Source organism: Lipophrys pholis (assembly GCF_963383615.2).
Source record: "Lipophrys pholis genome assembly, chromosome: 15".
Taxonomy (NCBI): domain Eukaryota; kingdom Metazoa; phylum Chordata; class Actinopteri; order Blenniiformes; family Blenniidae; genus Lipophrys; species Lipophrys pholis.
This window is the reverse complement of record NC_137642.1, coordinates 20999143-21017069: the sequence shown is the minus strand read 5'-3', so window position 1 is coordinate 21017069 and position 17927 is coordinate 20999143. Positions and strand designations below refer to the sequence as shown.

At 40.8% G+C, this 17927-nt stretch overlaps 1 protein-coding gene across 1 annotated transcript in view; it reads left to right on the top strand.

Moving 5' to 3' along the window:
- Positions 1-17927, top strand: part of cfap46 (cilia and flagella associated protein 46) — a gene marked incomplete at its 5' end in the record, with an annotated part of 54790 nt that overhangs the window by 15475 nt on the left and 21388 nt on the right. Inside the window, 18 exons of the mRNA XM_080481087.1 lie at positions 968-1120; positions 4723-4833; positions 5490-5671; positions 7053-7184; positions 7282-7444; positions 10334-10406; positions 11094-11229; positions 11307-11490; positions 12393-12546; positions 13154-13377; positions 13480-13602; positions 14346-14507; positions 15052-15200; positions 15625-15723; positions 15800-15860; positions 16596-16742; positions 17278-17469; positions 17558-17664. Of these exons, the coding sequence (XP_080337213.1) occupies positions 968-1120; positions 4723-4833; positions 5490-5671; positions 7053-7184; positions 7282-7444; positions 10334-10406; positions 11094-11229; positions 11307-11490; positions 12393-12546; positions 13154-13377; positions 13480-13602; positions 14346-14507; positions 15052-15200; positions 15625-15723; positions 15800-15860; positions 16596-16742; positions 17278-17469; positions 17558-17664 (2552 nt within the window). The remainder of the gene's footprint in view (positions 1-967; positions 1121-4722; positions 4834-5489; positions 5672-7052; positions 7185-7281; positions 7445-10333; positions 10407-11093; positions 11230-11306; positions 11491-12392; positions 12547-13153; positions 13378-13479; positions 13603-14345; positions 14508-15051; positions 15201-15624; positions 15724-15799; positions 15861-16595; positions 16743-17277; positions 17470-17557; positions 17665-17927) is intronic.

Genomic DNA, 17927 nt, shown 5'->3' with positions numbered 1-17927 from the left:
GCTTTCTTTTCTTCGCTCAAAGGATCTGCCTTGAATATCGGCTCTAACTTCAGATGAAAGACACTTCAGCAGTGAATTCTTAACAACATTTCGTTGTGTCCCCCTCATTTTTTCATGCAGCTTTCATAAACAAGTGCAACAGAGTCAGATGGAGTGTCCGTCTCAAACAGAGTCTTGCTGGATTCTGAGCTCTTTGTGTAGGCGCCTGTTGTGTCCTGAGCTGACAAAAGAGTCAAGATCGTATAGAGACTTACGCACACAAGTTGTATAGTAGTCCTCTTTGAACCACAAAAAGGTTATTCAATATTATGTGGGCGAGGTTGAGTTTGTGAAATAAAGTTAGCAAAATCAAAGTTGGTTGGGTAGATTATTTCTTTGTCACAATGCTTCTTAGCTCGAAATCCTAACTGAAAGTGTGTAACCAAGGCGACGATCACGCTGCGAGGAAATGCAACCCAATTCCGATTTTCGGCTCACAAGTGACCCAGATCCCATCTGTTTTGTGACAGTTTCGATGTTTGCACACCCGACCCAGGCCTCGATCACAAGTGCTGCCAAATCGGATGTGTGTCTGATGTCTTTCAATGCGGCCGCTGTCTGAACAGTCAAGTCACACGTATGTTACTTCCATGCCACTGACGTCACGAGTCTGCGGAGGAGGAAGCAGCTCCGTCAAAATGTTAGAAGCTGTGCTCTCTCTCTCTCTCTCTTCTTCAATCTCCTTCTTCTTTCCCTCGTCATATTGTCTACATTTTGTGTACATTTCTTTATGTATATTAACTAGGAACCCACAACAGAGGGGCTGTAGAGCCATATGTGGCTCCAGAGCCATGGGCTGCAGACCCCTGTACTAAACGAAGCAAACACTTGCAGCTGGTGCAGTTTCAAGATCAATATGACAAAATACAAAAATGAGCATGACTTCTACTGTGCAAAGCAAATTTTCCCAATTGTTTTTACTTCTTAGCTGTGTGAAAACGCCCTCCGTGTATCCACATGCCACAATTCCGCGGAGACCGTCCCCCTCGCTGCACGAAAGCAGGTGTTGGCCACGTGGGTGCAGATCAAGAGACTCCTGCAGCAGCAGATTGGTCCAAAGATGGACGTGCCGAAAGATGAGGTACCTCGCCGTCTGTCACTTCAAAGGTTTCTACAGTTTTGTGAAGTTCTACAATGACTTCATTAATTGATGTTCTAATTTCTAAATATTTATACAGTTAAGAATAGATCAGAATCACAAGCATTTGCATTTTTTTTATAGTACATGTCAGTGCCAATATATCCAAAACCGTGCTCCTCTTCAAGGTGAATTTTTAAAAATCCAAAATAGATAACAAACAACCAGAAGACAAAACAAACATCAGAACTCCAGTGTATCTATCTCAAAAGTAGCTGTTACAGTAGTCCTTCTAAACACCCCAGTGGTGTAAAATAAACTCTAAAGGGCATAATTAATCTGCAAGCACCTATTAGTCAGTTTTGCGCCATGGTGATGGGGCAGGATCCCCAGGGACTTTGTTGCACTAGTGGGTCATCGGAGGAAGCTGCTGCAGAGCCCAACAGAAAGCTGCAAAGGCAGCGGCCCCCTATGACACAATAAGTAGTTTTCCATGTCCTATTTTACTTTACTGTTCAAGTGAACGTGTATCTGTGATCAGTGTGGAAAATTGGGATGTACTGGATGTTGTCTGGCCTTCATGAAATGGGATTTTTCAAACTTCCTGATTTACATCACTATCAAGCAGCATGTATCAAGCTCATCCTCACATATGTAGAAAACCCCATTTATTTACCTACGTACATGTAATTTTCATTTTTAAGGTCCATTGGCAACTCGGTGCATGGCTGTTTTTGCAAGAGTTGCGAGTAGTTATTTGATGAAAATCTGAACTGGTGGATATCAGTAATAGAGATCTGCCTAGAGACCTCTGGGTACATTTTGTACTGAAACACTCACAGATGTGCTCAAGACTGACTTCTTCAAACTTTTTCTCATGTGGACCGTGGCCAGAGGAGTGAAGCGAGATCTGTTATGGTTTTGTTAGTACTCTTAAGAAGAGTTTGCTTATGCTCAATTTGAATAAACAGACATTTAAAAAAAGCATTTCTCGAAGTTTCCAGGTGTTTGGCAACCATAAGAGTGTGGCTCTTGAAAGTTATGTGTAACTGATAAAAAAACTGAATTGTTCAAAATGATTCTTCAATTTCAGGTGAAACAGAATAATTCAAAGAGGATGCTTGTGTGAAATAAGGTGATTTTTGAGGCTGGACGTATCGAAATGACTTTCAATTTTTCTGTTTTGAGTTTTAGAAAGTAATTTGAAGGGCATTCAGGCATGCAGAGAGAATCATTAGCTGAGACCTTTTTGTTGGGTCAAAAGAGAAAGAGTTGGGTGTCATCTGCATGAAAATGGAATATACTTCCCTCACCAAGCGGTGGTATGTAAGTAGAAAAATGCGTAGTGTCCAGAACTGACCCCTGAGGCGCACCATATGCTGTTTTTTTTAAAACAAAAACAATCACACACAGTACCAGAGATACCAAGATGTCTACTACAAAAACACAATAAAGATAAGACAAAATGCAGTACTGATTATGCATGAAAAAGTTTGATATCCTCCTCATTACATTCATGCAGCTTTTACAGCTGCCTCATTTAACTGCAGCCTGTGTCCCTGCTCACGAACGAGCTGACGCCACAGAAAAAAAGTGGATCTTGATACTCAAAGTTCACACTCGAGAGTGAGAAATGTTCACCGAAGTCTTTGTACACTGAATGCTGGCAAAAGTCGAAACTTTGTTAGGTTACATGTAAACTTTTTCACTTTTAGAATGGAGTTCGCAGAGATTATTAAAAAAATAAGTAAAAAAATGGGGATAAGCCCTAATAGAACCATCTAAGTGTACAAACCTCAAAGTTCTGCTCATCTTTTTGATGTAACAAGAATGATTAAGAAGTACAGTACAGCTATTTTCATCCCCTGCTGCACAATTACTTTATTTTTTACTTCAAGGCACTGTCATCTTTCTATATCTGTATTAGGAGAAGAACAGTTAATTGGAAAGCTTTTTATTACACAACATAGTATTTGGTATGAGCGGGAGGGTTTTTTCTTACTTAGACAGCTTTTTGGCTTCGTGTCACAATATAGTCATGTCATATTTCCAACATATACTGTGGTACGGTCATCTGCTTATTGTCGGTCTACAATGGACTTTTGGTGCAGTGGGCTTATGATTACTGACATGCCTGTTAATGTTGATGTCAATTAAAATGCTGTCATAGTGTCCACATTGATGTATTGCTGCACCAGTTCAGCCATCAACACTGTGTAGGTCAGTTTGAGTCACTCATTGAGTCCAGCTCAAGTTACATGGGTCAGTTTGAAGCCCAATGATGGCGCGCGAATGTTATTTTGTATATTAAGTGATTTTTAAAGCCAACCAATTGTGCTCGAAAGAGGAGGATGCAAAGAAAAAAAGTATAACTTCAAAAAGTAGCAACAGATCAGTGAATAAATGAATTACACCGTGCAGACAGCACGAGGCAGCTTATATGAGGGGAAGCCAACATTGATTTAGAGCTGCTTATACATTTTATACATCACAGCTACTGTGTTTGCAGATTAATTACTGTCGTTGACACATTTCAAGTGACAACGCTCCGTTTTTGCTTTTTGTTGTTTCACAAAGTTTCGTGTTTACACAGCAAAATTTTGAAAATGATGTCTGATTCCACAGAAATGTCGAGCCCTAATCATAATGTAATTAGCATGTTGGGCCACTAGTGGGTGGTATTGTTTGTTTTTGTAATGAAACCACCAACCAAGTTGCATTGCTATTATGAGTGACTACTATAAAACTACCAAGTCCCAGGAGAGTATGGCCTGGGAGTCGTGACACTCTGGAAGCCGCCATGGTTGTGTGTCTGGATATGTTACTTAGTTTGGTCGTATGTGTTGTGACATTTACTACCAAGTAGCTAATGCTACCTACTGCTAACAATTACGGTTTTTCATATTATACTGAATTTATTCAGTATGTCAGTAATCTTTGTAAGTTTTTTTTCTACCTGTTAGATGGTCATATATTAGTAGTAAACTTATTGGCGCTCCAGTAATCCCTTACTTTATCAATCCAGGCACTCGTTTTCTTTTCCCCTCTAATTATCACAGCATTGTATCTCCCTCAGTGAAGTCACCGCTGTACTTGCTGATTGTAGCGCTTCACAGTGGGACAAAAATTTGGAGACGGCACTTATTCAGTTAGTCAGATAAATAGCCTTGTTATGATTACTTACCATAATCCTGCCACCAATCACTAGCCAAGAATATCCTGCCCCGCATGACCTCCTTCAGCCTGATGCGCTTTGAGTCACAGCTTGATGAGATTTGTTTCTTGCAATACATATTAAGAAATGCGGCGTTGACATGAATGGGGGCTCATCTCTAATTGCAATCAATAAATCATTCATCAACTCATTTTCCACACAATGGGAAGTCATTCATTATCAACAATGCCATCTCTGCAGCATGTGGAACACAGACAATATGGAAATCCGGCTGCATGCTCATGTGTAATTCATAGGCAAACAGCAATACGTGTGTCTATGTATTCTTGTCGTAATTAAACTTAAGGGACTGGTGGTGTAGTCAGAAGAGGACTGCTCAAGAAAAAAAAAAATGTACAGCACACCGTCTTTCTTTGTCTCTGTGTTGCAGAGCGAGACCGAGCAAGTGTCGGCGATGATGCGCGTGCTGGTCGGAGTGGAGATGTTCCATTGCAACAGAGACCCGAGGCATATGGAGTTCTCCGCTCCCAGTCTCTCCACAGTATGTTTTCCCTCCAGTAGCCGATGCCCAGATGGCAACAACAGATGCCAGGCTGACCCGCCGAGCCCGTCTGCATCTCATCATGTGTCAATATAATTAAAAAAAAAATCCCACGCATGCCTTGATCATCGTGCTTTAGTTGGATTATGCTTAGCAGACATCTTTCTGTCGTGAAGCGTGTTGTGCCTTTCTTTTTTTTCATAGCCAATTGCTCTTTCTGACAGTCTGGCCCTTTGGCTTTTTTTTTTCCCCCACACTACCCCTATATCCTCTTTCACTCTGCCTCTCATCCTTTCTTCTGCCCTTGGTCCTCCTCTCTCACTTTCTATCTGCTCATTTTGATTCACCCCCTCTGCTTATCCTTTCTTCTGCTGAATCTGATCCACATTTCTCCTTTACCATCACTCATCACACCATATTCCTCTCCGTATTACGCGCCCCCTGTTTGCCTCTCTCTGTACCCTTTCCTCTTGTCTTTTCCCTTGCCTGTACTTCCTGATTTTCTTTGTTTTCCCTATTTGTCCTATCCTGTGGTTACCTAATTCCCTCCCTCGCTTTTTCAATATCTGCTCGTCTTCCCCTGCGTCCCTCCTTTCTTCCCCATATCCCCTCCCTCCCTCTCGCCACCTTCCCTGTCTTTTCTTCCTCACCTGAAGCTGGTGAGCATGGCGTCTGCCTGCAGCTGGTGCGACGCGGCGGTGGAGCTGCAGGTGTGGTGCCAGCTGGCTTCCTTCTGCCACCATGTCAAGGACCACAGCCTGGTGTTGAGCTGCACCCAGAATGCTCTGCTGCTGGAGGAAGCAGCAATGAAGAGCCTCGGCAGCACGGCCTATGCTTTGTAAGTGGAGTCAGTTCATCACATTGCGTTTAAAAAAAAAAACCAATGACAGTGTTTTTTGAAATGTTTGGGTAAAGCTGCCTTGTGAAAAACTGGCCAGGATGTGAACAGGAATGCATTGTAAAGTAAAACCACACAGGTAGGTTTTGGAGATGGCTGACTGCTTTGCAAAAAGCTGTCTGTGCTGGAGGTGACATCTTGTGCATATTCACGAGTACTGCATTGTATTTTTTCCAAGTAGTGTCCCAGCTTCAATGTTACATGATTCATATAAAAAAAAAAAGAAAAAACTCTAGGCTCAACTAAAAAGTGGAAATGCAGGTTTCACCAGCCTTTTTTCAGGCACTGCTGTGCTTGTTGGTGGATGATCATATACACATACTATGCAAGCATAGTGTCTATTCTTTTTGTAATACTATGTAAGTCAGTGTGGGTACAGCATGATTCATTTTGTATCATGGTTTGGAGTGGGAAGCAAAATAATTTCCTCAATTTGAAATAATATCCTCAATGGATTTGAGATAGGACACTATGAATTACGACAAACACACAACTAAATATATTAATGCAAATTAGGAAAATGAGCTGCAAAGCAAGAATTACAGATGAAGATTAGTCCAATATGTGGAAAACAAATCACTCGACCACCAACTCAATCATTTGGAGGCAATTCTCCTGGAAGAATCTCTTTGCTTCTTTATTACACCGAAAATCGAAAGCAAGCAATCAAATGTACAACAAGTATGCAGGTGGACATTCTACTTTTTGGGGGGAAATGCCAGGAAATAACTAATAAAGTTTTTTGGGCAAAGTGAGGGATTAGGACAAATATTTGGATATGAACACCCCAAGAGCTGTTTGGTCCTATATCGATGTAAGATCCCTGAAGGAGTTGTCCCAAAGAATGACTAATATCTGAAAATATTGTTGGTTGTGAGCAAGAACGCAATCACAAGAAATTGGGGATCACTGGTTAAATATTGTTAAATAAATCTTAATGCGAAATGTAATACACATACTGAGACTCCATACAAACACACAACTAATATTAAAAATATTAAGGAAATTAACAGAGTACAAGACTGAAAAGGACAACATGGGATTGTGAACTATAGATAATGTATACAACTGGTTTTGGTTTGTATTTAGGTGTCTAAATGGAAAATGTGTTTTCTGATATAATTTAAGTGGGGAAAAAAAAACGCAAAGAGGAAATCTTGATATTCAGCCGTTATTGCAGTAACGTCATTACTAGTAAACTCATCACCACCTGCAGCTTGAGTGTGGATAACTGTTAGTCAGCTGCTTTGGTCATGTTACTGTGACCCTGAATCGTCGATCAAGTGTTAATGTGTTATTATTAATCTCCTTACATCTGCAGGTACAGTCTGCCTGCAGTGAATGAGCTGCTGAGCACCGCAGCCTGTTTGAGGGGACTGAGCTTAGTGCACGAGTCCCGTGGAGATCTCCATGCTTACAGAGAGGCTTTGAAGGTGCTCCTCTCCAGCGTCAGGTACTCCTCTTCCACCGCTTTCTCTCCTCCCCTCTGTTGTTCTGCGCTCCTCCTCTCTTTCACCTCACATCAGGCCACTTCCTGCTTTTGTCCACAGCTTTGCAGAGAAAGCAGACAATCCAGCATTGTGCGTCACCACTGCAAGGCATTACTGGAATGCTTGTCTGCCCCTGACGCAGAGCCCCGAGGAAAGATGGCGGCTCCAGCAGCACCTGAAGGCGATCCTTATTGCCCTGAGAAATACCACCAAGCAAAGAAATGTAAGGGGCACATCTCAAGACACATTTATATCCATCATTTTGAACATATATTACTTTCTAATGTTACAGAGCTTCAATACCTTTTCTCTCAACATGAGTATGATCTGGTTGCTTGCTGGAGGAGTCACTATTGCAAGTATTAATTTTAGACATTGATTTCAGACTTTTTCATTCCATCACGCATTCACCAAGAGCATTTTCTTTCAGTTTTTCAGAGATGTGATCCTAAATAATTTTTACAGGAATGATCAAGTACTACCCACCTCCTAAATTCTGCCATGTGTGCTCTGTTCATCACAATATTAGGTTTTCGATGAAACAAAATATTCACAACAGATTCGTATACAATCAAAAAGCCTACGCTACAGCTTATATAATGCATTCAAAGTCGTGCAAACTTCCTAACACTCCCTGAGTGCTGTGTAAGTAAGTTTAGTAGATCACAGTATTTATGACTGAATTTATGGCTGCATGGCCTGCCATAGAGTCTCATTGTTTACTCCTTTAGGAGATGAAGTCTGCAGCTTGTAATATCCAATCCACTTCTCTTCCTTTGAGAGTGTTACCGCCTGCAGAAATTAATATTAAACAATGTGAAGTTGAGCATGAGGACTGTGCAGTGTGCAACACATTTAACAGCGGTAACCAAAACAAACAAAAAAAAAATGCAAATTATACCTGTGTTTTGAGCAGTGTTGTGAAAATTACTAAAGATTAGTACTTAATGACTTGTAGCGATGAAGTTATTTAACCGTTGTATTATTTGACAAAAAAAAGCGATTTAATTGGAAACAAACAACTTCCGTGACTTCTAATGGTTTCTCTCAATTTGATGTCTTAATAATGTACACAGACTCAGCGTGAAGCATTATATGACCTTTAATCTGATTACAGCTTTACCCATTAGGTTCAGTTGAGGTTCTATCAGGCAGGTGGAGGAAGATTCTCTGTAAGATTCTCTGTAATCAATAGATTTTGAATAGTTGATTGATTAAGAAACTCCTACGATTTAAATTGAAGCTGCTAATGCATGAAGTTATGCTGCTAATTTCATGATGTTGCCACAGTGGTTGGTGCTCTAGCCCCCCCAGAGAGAAGGTTGTGGGTTCAAATACCACCCCTCTGGTGGACGGGGCCCGTATTTGAACCCATGACACACTCACCGTGAGGCGAGGGCGCTACCCACTGTGCCACTGTGCGGTTACACTGACGCGATACAGTTAAAAGTCCACAAGAAAATAAAAAAAGATGCAGCCTCCCAAATGTCAATGAAGAACCTTTGAAAAATGTGTAATAGTACAGTTAGTTCTTATTGCATGTGCATTGCTCAGCTTTCCATTAACTTGACTTGAATTTTTGAAAGAGACTGGTTAAAAAAAAAAAAGAATATAAAGGTCTAAAGTCAAAATTTACATCGATCTGTCTTTATACATGATTCAAGCAAACACTTGTGTATTGCATTTTAAAACAACGCTCTGGATTTGTTTTGCACAGTCCTGAAAGAACTGTATGTATTCATGTAGTGAAATCATTATTAATTTACTGGATCTGTTTTTCAGCAGTTTTGCAATTTGCACACAACTGCACCGCCACCCAGGGTTTCTGTTATGTCTGACAACACAGCTGCCTTAGTGGTACAACTCGACACCTGAGCAGAGAGACGATGAAAACCACAGAAATGTTTCAGACCCTTTTCAAATCTCTCCAAGAACTTTTCATTTTTAGACATGTCAACTGCTGATAGGACAAAAGTTCAGCCCCCCCCCCCTAAAAAAAATAAAGTGTTAACAACAAAAAGAACAGCAAGTGAGCCAAACAAGAAGTGAGCGACAGTCACAACCAGCCTTTCATGTCCTGCTACTTTTTGGTTTTTCACTTTTACAGATTTTGTGTTTGTCCTGTTTTTCTTTTTCTTCTCAGTTTATTCTGGCTGCTGTCAAAGTGACTGAAATCGGTGTCAAAGTTTGTAAACCCACCCTGTTATCTTTAATTGATGATAAAATTGAAGAAAATCTCTCCTGAGGCTGCCGCAATGGGGGAGAACTTGTGGGTGTGTTCAAACATCTCTGCAGCTCCGCTTGTGGACAGCAATTCCAGCCGGGGGGATAAACAGTTTTTGAACTGCGGAAGAGCTTCAATTCCATAATTAAAGGCGTCTTATGTTAGAATCTATAATGATGGTTTTAGTGCTTGACGCAGTGTTGAAAATGTGATGGATGCTGAAAGAAAAAAAAAAAAAAAAGAAGCTTTCTCTGACAGTCATGTGTTGTTTTATCACAAGAATGACGGGATGTTCACATTCCCGGATGGAAAGTCCCAGTGTGAACATAATGTGTGTGCAAATCCAGTAAACTCATTAACCTCTGGATTCCAAGAGGATTCTCAGATAATAGTGTAAAAGGAATTCTGGCCATAAGAAGAGATCTTGGTGTGAGGCAAAGCTTTGTTGGGGGGGGGTGCAGTGTGAAAAGACAATAGTTGTCGCAGGCTGGGACTTGGTTCAAGTCAAAGTCATAATGAGCTTCACACAGTGGAATCGAAAGTTTTGACTCGCCTGCCCTCCTACGGTGTAAACATATGTCACCCGAAAGAAAAACCAAAATAAGGACTCAATATATTACCCAAAATAGCATGAAAATAGAGAGCATAGACCAGAGAAACAGTACAACTGGATTTTAAAGTAGAATTTCTTTTTTTTTTTCTGAAGTAACTTTTTTATCACTGTATGTGGACAATTTCAGTCGTTGCGTCTCAGTGTAAATATTTCGGCAACACACATGTAGACCACGGGAAGGTGTTGTAGCTTCCAGCACGTTGCACTGCTGCTCGCACTCTCCTTCCAGTCCTGGTGTAACTCAAGTATTGATGCTTTTTCCTTCTCTTTGACAGAAACCGAGCAAAGTGAGGAGTTTGCTGACCTTGGCGCAACAGCCTCTCGGCAGTTCAAAAGATGAGTCCACATGTAAGTCCCAAAATAATTTGACTGTAAAAATTCTGCCTACTGTTATGAAAAAAAAAGAACTAGAGTTTCATAATCTGGGTTGTTAAATTTACAGTCCAATGAAATTTACAGTCCAATGACATTTTTCCAGATGTGAAAAATGATGTCATGAACTGTAGTAAATATATGTATTTGACCAGCACTGACGCACTTTAGTCTGTATCATGTGGTGAATCAGTTCAGGTGATCGGGATTACTACACAGATGTAGAAACATGCATACAAAAAAATATAATTTCTAGAATTTTAGAAGTTATTTGGACTGGACTTGCCAACAATATTTTGAGTTCCAGCTACATGTGGCCAAATGTTTTATGCCTTTGAAGACGTAAATAATTTAATAGAAATCCATTGTGGTATGCAAGTTGTAATTCAAATTTGAGGTTTGTCACGTGTTGTAAAATGATAGTTCAATACACAATATGTAACCTTCCAAATGATATATCAATACCTTTTTGCTCATAGATTTAGAGTTTTAGTTATTTAGAGATTATAATGCTATAATTTATTGGTTCTATCACTTGAGGTCAAATTGCGCTTTATGTGGCCCCGAACCTCTACCAGAGGCGTAGCTGTGTTGCCGCAGTAATATCGTTGGTGGTACTGCCTGCCATGAACTACTAATCTCTTCGTGTACCTCTGTGGGCAGGTGAAGAAGATTTATCCCTGAGAGCTGCCATGTATGGTCTGTTGCTGACCATCTACACTGACAATGCCGACTTTGCAAGTGCTTTGCTGCTGCTGGACAAAGCTATAAGAGACATGCCTGGCTGTACGCATCAGCTGTGAGTAACACAAAAAGGAAAGTAACTGTGTAGTTACACATAAAGACAGACATCAAACTGGTCTGTGCTTTCCTCAGATCTCTGCTTAAAAATAGAATTCTGGTGAAAGCACGGCAGGGGGAGAGCATCCAGTCAGACATGCAGAAGTTGAAAGATGAAGGAGAGCAGTGCAATTCCTCCATGTGGCACCAGGTGGCGCTGTGTGCCAGCACCATAGCCCAACAGCTGTCCTGCTACAAGAAAGCGATCACCTCTCTCATGGTAATGTCTTTACTCTTGAAAACATAAATACAAATCATGGGATTCATGCAAATCAAGCAGGAAGTATTCTGCATTGTTTTAAACAATAGAACCAGGAGATGGATTTTTAAATGATCTTCCGACGTCTGGCTGTGAGGGTGAACTGTGTTTGTGTGAAAGGCTGTTGCACCATCATGTGGACAAAACATGTCATTGCATAATTTTTCTTGTAATCTGCAGAAAGATCCTAGTGATTACAGAAAGGTTGTTTAATTTAGGTTTCTTAAAAAAAATAATGTTGTATTATTCCTAGAAGCAAAATAAACAAGTGTTGCCTCCTTGTCAACTATTGCCACCATATAACAAATGTTCTTCTTTAAATAAAATTATTGGTTTAAGATTATTTGCTTGAATTAAGCTCATCTTATATCTAGTTATCCAAAGTTAACTTTACTTACAATTCTAGGGTATATGGAATATAGGATATGGTTTCATATGGCTACCACCACTCCCTTGCCCTATTCCCAATCCGTAAACTCATCATGTATTTCTACTTAACTCAACCTTCTCAAGCTCTGCACATTTTACAAATAAATCCTCTCCACTTTCTGATCGTGACATTTTCGTACAATTTTACACAAAAAGATAAAAAAAATAGCATTAAAGCTGTAACTGAATGGCGCGGGCAGGATGGCTGAAACTTGACCGCAGAGAGAAGGGCCCTGAATTGAATGTGACATCTTTGACAAAGAGCTAAAAATAGAGCCGATTCACAGCTTTAATGAACAGAAATGATTGAAGCTGAAAAGTTCCACAAAGGCTTATAATCTATTTTCATATTTTTGAGTAGCCGAAGACTACTTTTTATTTTCAATTAAAATTCAAGAAAATGATTGACCGCCGCTGGATGTTTTTGCGATCAGAGTCCGGAGTCTCAGTGGCTGAAGGTCTGCATCCTGCTGGAATTCGGCGAGTGGCTGTACTGTCACAACTTCCCCAAAGCCGACGCCCAACACCAAGTTCAGTGGGCCATAGACATCCTGCTGCAGCTGGAAGCCGAGGAGGCAGGAGCAGCAGGTATCGCTCATTTTATTGTTTTCTTCATCATATCGTGACACATTTAGTTAGTGTTGCTGCTTGTGCGACGGCGCACCGTATAATCTTCAGGGAATGGTAGAAGAATTCCCTTCAGGATTCACCACATGGGAACGGGATGAGGATATCCCAGGAGTCCTTCAACAGCTGTGTTCACTTTATTTGTCGGGAGATGTCAACGTTTCCCACTGCATCAAAAACAGCAGAAATGTCAGGGGGCCTGCTTTTTTATTGTTACATCAAAACTCATTGTTTGCACTCTTGTGTCACAAAGCAAATGCCAACTTGAGGAAACTAAAATGACCACACAAGGACTCAGTTCTCATCAAGAGCTCATGTGGGAATAAAATAACTGAGATTAAACACGACACTGTTTAAACAGCTACCTTTAGAACGTCTTTTTTGTCTCCTGCTGAAAGCCCCATTAAAAATCCCCCAAGAGACAAACTTCCAAAAAGCTTCAGTCTTTTTCTGGCTTTATTGTTAAAGTGTTAAAACTACTATAATTATGTTTTCATTTATGCTTGCAGGTATATATTACTTTTCTTCTGAGTTAACTTTAACTCTCAGATGTGTGTCTTTCCTCCAGAGGATGCATCCACACGGCGAGGCCCGAGCTCAGTGAAATGTGAGTCGCTGGTCGGAGTCCAGAACTCCTCATTCAGAGAAAATGTGTCCAGCCTGAAGGAGGTGCGTCGCCTCGACTATTTGATCCAAGCGCACGCGCTCCTCGCCGTCATGACAGACAAGACATCGCCCGAGCACCAGCTCAACCTCCTGCGAGCGTACACCTTTGTACTCAGGATATGGCAGGTGCAGTCACTTTTCACCGTTTCACTGTGAGTGTAGAACGGGCTTCCGATGTGGAATAAGTGGTTCCCCCCCACCCCACTCCCAACCCCACCCACCCCACAGGTTTCGATCTCAGTGGCTTGTGAGATTTCCAGTGAGATGGCAAAGAGTCAGACTGTCCAGCCTTCTCCTTCTCCGGGATCCAGAAAGGGCAAAGACAAGGGCAAAGGCAAAAAAGTGAAAGATGTGAGTTGTGCATGTCGTACAGATGACCTCGTCTGATTTCCCACAATAATTCTATTACTTTGAAGTTTTATAAAGTATGAGTAGCAGTGTAGCAGAAGTAGTTGTACTGTAGTAGTAAAGATAGGAGAAGTAGAAGTGGTAGTAGTAATAATGATATTAGTAGTAGTAGTAGTATAAGAAGTGGAAGTAGTATTAGCAGTCGCTGAAGTAGCGGTAGTACAAGTTGCAGTAGAATTTAAGTCCTTTAAGGAAGACAAACTGTCATGTAGGTGAAATCTATTTATTATTTACCTATTTATTTTTCAATAAAGATGCACAATATCACTGACAAACACATCAGTATTAGCCCCATGCCATTAGTTGATGGTTGGTTTATCAATATCAATGGTTGACTAATTGAAGGATTGACTAATTTGTTAGTCGGGTGGGTTGATGTTATGCATACATGTACACTATTTATGGAAATATCAGGATAGCAACCGAAAGGAGAACCAAAAAACGAGTGTTAAGAAGCAGAGAAAAGTTTCCCACAATAACTTGAAACAATCGTTATAATAGTAGTTATTATTAGTAGTTATAACTCTGTCTATGTTTTTATTACACGTGCACATAGATAGACAAACAGTCAGATCATTGTGCAATAATGATATAAAGTTGTTGCGTTTGTCAGGTAAATGGTGAGCTGTAACTGACTGTAGACGAGCAAACAACAAATTAAGTGTCCCGTGTGTCTGCCTGACCAGCCCACCCCTGTGGAGGAAAGACCGAAACATGTGGTCTTGGATCCGACACTACCTTCCACGCCGAGGGAATGGGCCCGCTTCGTCTGTCCCGACCAGGCCAGGCAGATTTTCCAAACCAGCGACAGCCCTCACTGTATCAACGCAGACAGCATCCCAAAGCAGGTACAGCTTTCTCACTTACCCACATTTTCACTCAGGGTCAGAAAAATGTTTTCTCTCGCATCCAACACTTTGCATCTGATGGCGCTATACCAGAAAGCTCAGCTGCACATTGTTCTGGATCAGTGTTACTCACAGAATCTTGGGTGATGTAAAATGGAGCAGTGAGGTAGATACATCTGCGTTAAAAATGTTAAATGTTATCGTTAATAAAAACCAAAAGAAGACACTCTGTCCCTTATTATACACAAGTCCCTTTATAATAGTTTTCTTATCTGTGTCCCAATAGTCTGTGTATGAAGCCCCAATAGGGAAGAAAGTCTCCTCGCTTGCTTGCTCCGTCTTTTGGTGAATGTGTGCTCATAATGTTTGAATGTGTGACTTCAACTGAGGAAATAACCACTCCCTCTTTTTAGTTCGTTTGGTGACAATGGGTGTGTTGGCCAGTGTTTGGCTTCACTGTAATTCACTGGAATCTCAGGGGGTCCCGTAGCCTTTCCCTATTTAGTTTTTATGCCTTTATTTTTCCCTATTTGTTTGGCTGCAGACACAAAGCTTGTTTTACCTCAACCTCCTGGAAAAAGAGCTGCTTTCACTTTCACTCGACCATCTGACCCTGCCCGTACTGCACCTTGCCGAAACCATTGCTCATGACCTTTTGGATTGGAGGAGCCTGTCTGACCTCTACAGACTCAGGTAAAAGCACCGATATATGCAATGTCACAAATTGGGCCTGTGAACAGGCAATGTGCACGATCCCACGCAAGAAAAAATGTTGTATGAAGCCATTTTGGGCACAAAAACACACTTTAAGAAAGTCTCAAAAGCCAGGACACAGCAGCTGAGATTCTCAGCTAATAACACATGATCATACATAGAACACTGCAACTACTGACCAAAATAAAAAGCCAGGAAAAGTAACATAGAAGATAAACCGACTCATCGACTCCCAGCACACAACAGAAGCTTGACGTAAATTTGACATCATGCCCCTTTAAACCCTCCAATGTCAGCTGTTAATCAGCTGGTGTGTTTTACAAATCCAGAACTTGAGGATGCACAGGAACCCGTCCGTCACCTTGTGACGTTAATTTCATTTCCCTCCCTTGTTGCCAATTAGAATTTTGAGGACTTGTGTTCAGCTGGGTCTGGAGACGCTCTCACCGTATCAGGAGAAACTCATGACTCTGAGTGCAGTCCAGGAGCAAGAACAAATTGGGTACGTGAACTCGGCCATAAAACTTTAATGCCTGTACATATTTTATAATCCGTGACATTGCATCCATTGACTGCAGGTGCCACAAAGCCATGGCCGTGGCTCGGAAGAGGAGAGACCTCGACGGTGGTTCGAACCAGGTTAGCTGCTACTTCCGAAAACAGATCCGCCTTTGTTTTCATTTTGCATCGACACGTTAAAGAAAGGACTTTAATTCACTGTTTGTATCACTTCTCAGAGGATGATTGGTAAGAACATATAAAAAAAAATATACTGTCTGCTGAAATTAGGAACTTTTATGATGTGACAGTAAGTTATGATTAATCGATTAGGTCCATAACAGTCACATTACTTTTCTCGTAAACCTGGATGGGTGTTATGCTTTAACTGAACAGTACATGATGGACATTGTTTTTTATGATCGTGATTTTTATTTTATTTTTTTTTTTACTTTTTTTAATCTTCTCTTTCATACTTCTCTGGAGTCAATGTCAGATTAAAATATATACAGTATATAAAACATACCTTGTATCGCAGCTTTAATTCACCTTGTGGTGTTTGAGTGTGTGTGCGTAACTTTCCAGTGCCATCCTCAGAACATCACTACTTGTCACATATGGTGAAAGAGTTGCATTATATGTGAACTGTATATCCTTTCTTTTTTATAGAGAAGGAAAAAATAGTGTTAAACTGTGTGCTTATATGAAGTACGAATACTTAGAATGGTTTTAAACTGTAACTGGCACCTACCTAGGCCTCACCCTGACCCCATCACCCAAGTCGTAATTCTTGTCTGTGTGATACTGTATTGAATGAAAAACTGAAATGTGAAAGAAACGCCTCTTTATTAGAAAAAGTTCCTTTCTTCCTTTCAGAAAACAGACAAAAAGGCAGCGTCTCACCCACATGGTTCCAGTGTGTGTGCTCAGGAGATTTGGGTGGACAAAGCTGAGGTTTGCCTCAGCATGGGCCTCTATCAGTCAGCCAGGCAGCTACTAGCAGACAGCCACATGGTTGCTAAGGTGAGTTTGAAAAATAAATAAATGGTAGAGGTAAACGCCAAACCGAAGTATTTTCTCTTGAAATCTTGGCCTATGTCTCTCTCCGTGGTGGTCCTGTCTCATAGCTGACTGTTTCATAGCAGTCACTAAATAGTCAGTGTATCAAAGTCAAGTGTGTATCAGTTTAAGTGTTAATCAGCAGTGTGTCGTCAGCTGGAAATAATACCCTGGGTTTTCTGAAGTGACAGAGGATGACAGTGACGTCTGCCTCTTTAAATCTGTTTTAAACCAGAACTCTGACAGAGTTCATAGTTTGATAGATATGTCAGTATATGTTTTATTTATGTGAACACAATAGTGAGTTAAATAAAATATAGATCTGGCTGTCCTACATCTCGTCATCAGTCTCGTATAATGCAGTTTGCATTTTAATGGTGTTAGTGTCAATTTGAGGAAACCAAAGTGTGAGACTTGGTTGTGTTATATAACAATGCAAGCAAGGAGAAAACTATATATTTTTTTACTTTGCCTTCGTTTTTCAACTCTCTCCATTCAGGAGCTGGGAGATCAGACTTCCATTTCCAGGAGTGTGATCTTCCTGGCCCGTCTGGCATGCGAGGAGCAGAACTTTGCTCAAGCTCTGATCCTGCTGGATAAGGCTCGGGTCCTGGGAGGAGACGAGGAGTTCTGGTACCAGTTCACCCTCACCAAGGTTACAGCTGTAGTAGGGCAGCAGGACCAAACCAAAGTAATGATTTATTTGCTTCAAACAGCACTTTTACAGTGTTAATGCAACGTGGTCGTCATGAATGTTTTCCCTTCATTGAAATTTATAGGTTGATGAGATCATAAAACAAGGCTGTGCAGCTTTGAAGCTCATCCTGGAGCAACGAATAAACCGAGTGCCAGAGCTCACATATTTGATTACTTCGTTGGAGAAGAGGTAAACTCAACACTCTCTCATCAAATTGATGATTACACATGTAGGTTATTTAGATATTACATCTGCTTGGTGTTCTGTGCATGCGGTGTATTTATGTTACAGTATTCGAGTTTGAAGTGATGCTACTTTTTTGTGCACTGGGTGGCAGTAGTTTGTCAAAATTATTTAGAGATTCAAAGTTAGTTATTGCAAAAAGCTTTCAGCTTTCACATTCCTGTCACTCCGGCCAGAAGCTGCTGTGGTTTCCTCTTTTGTTGGATGGA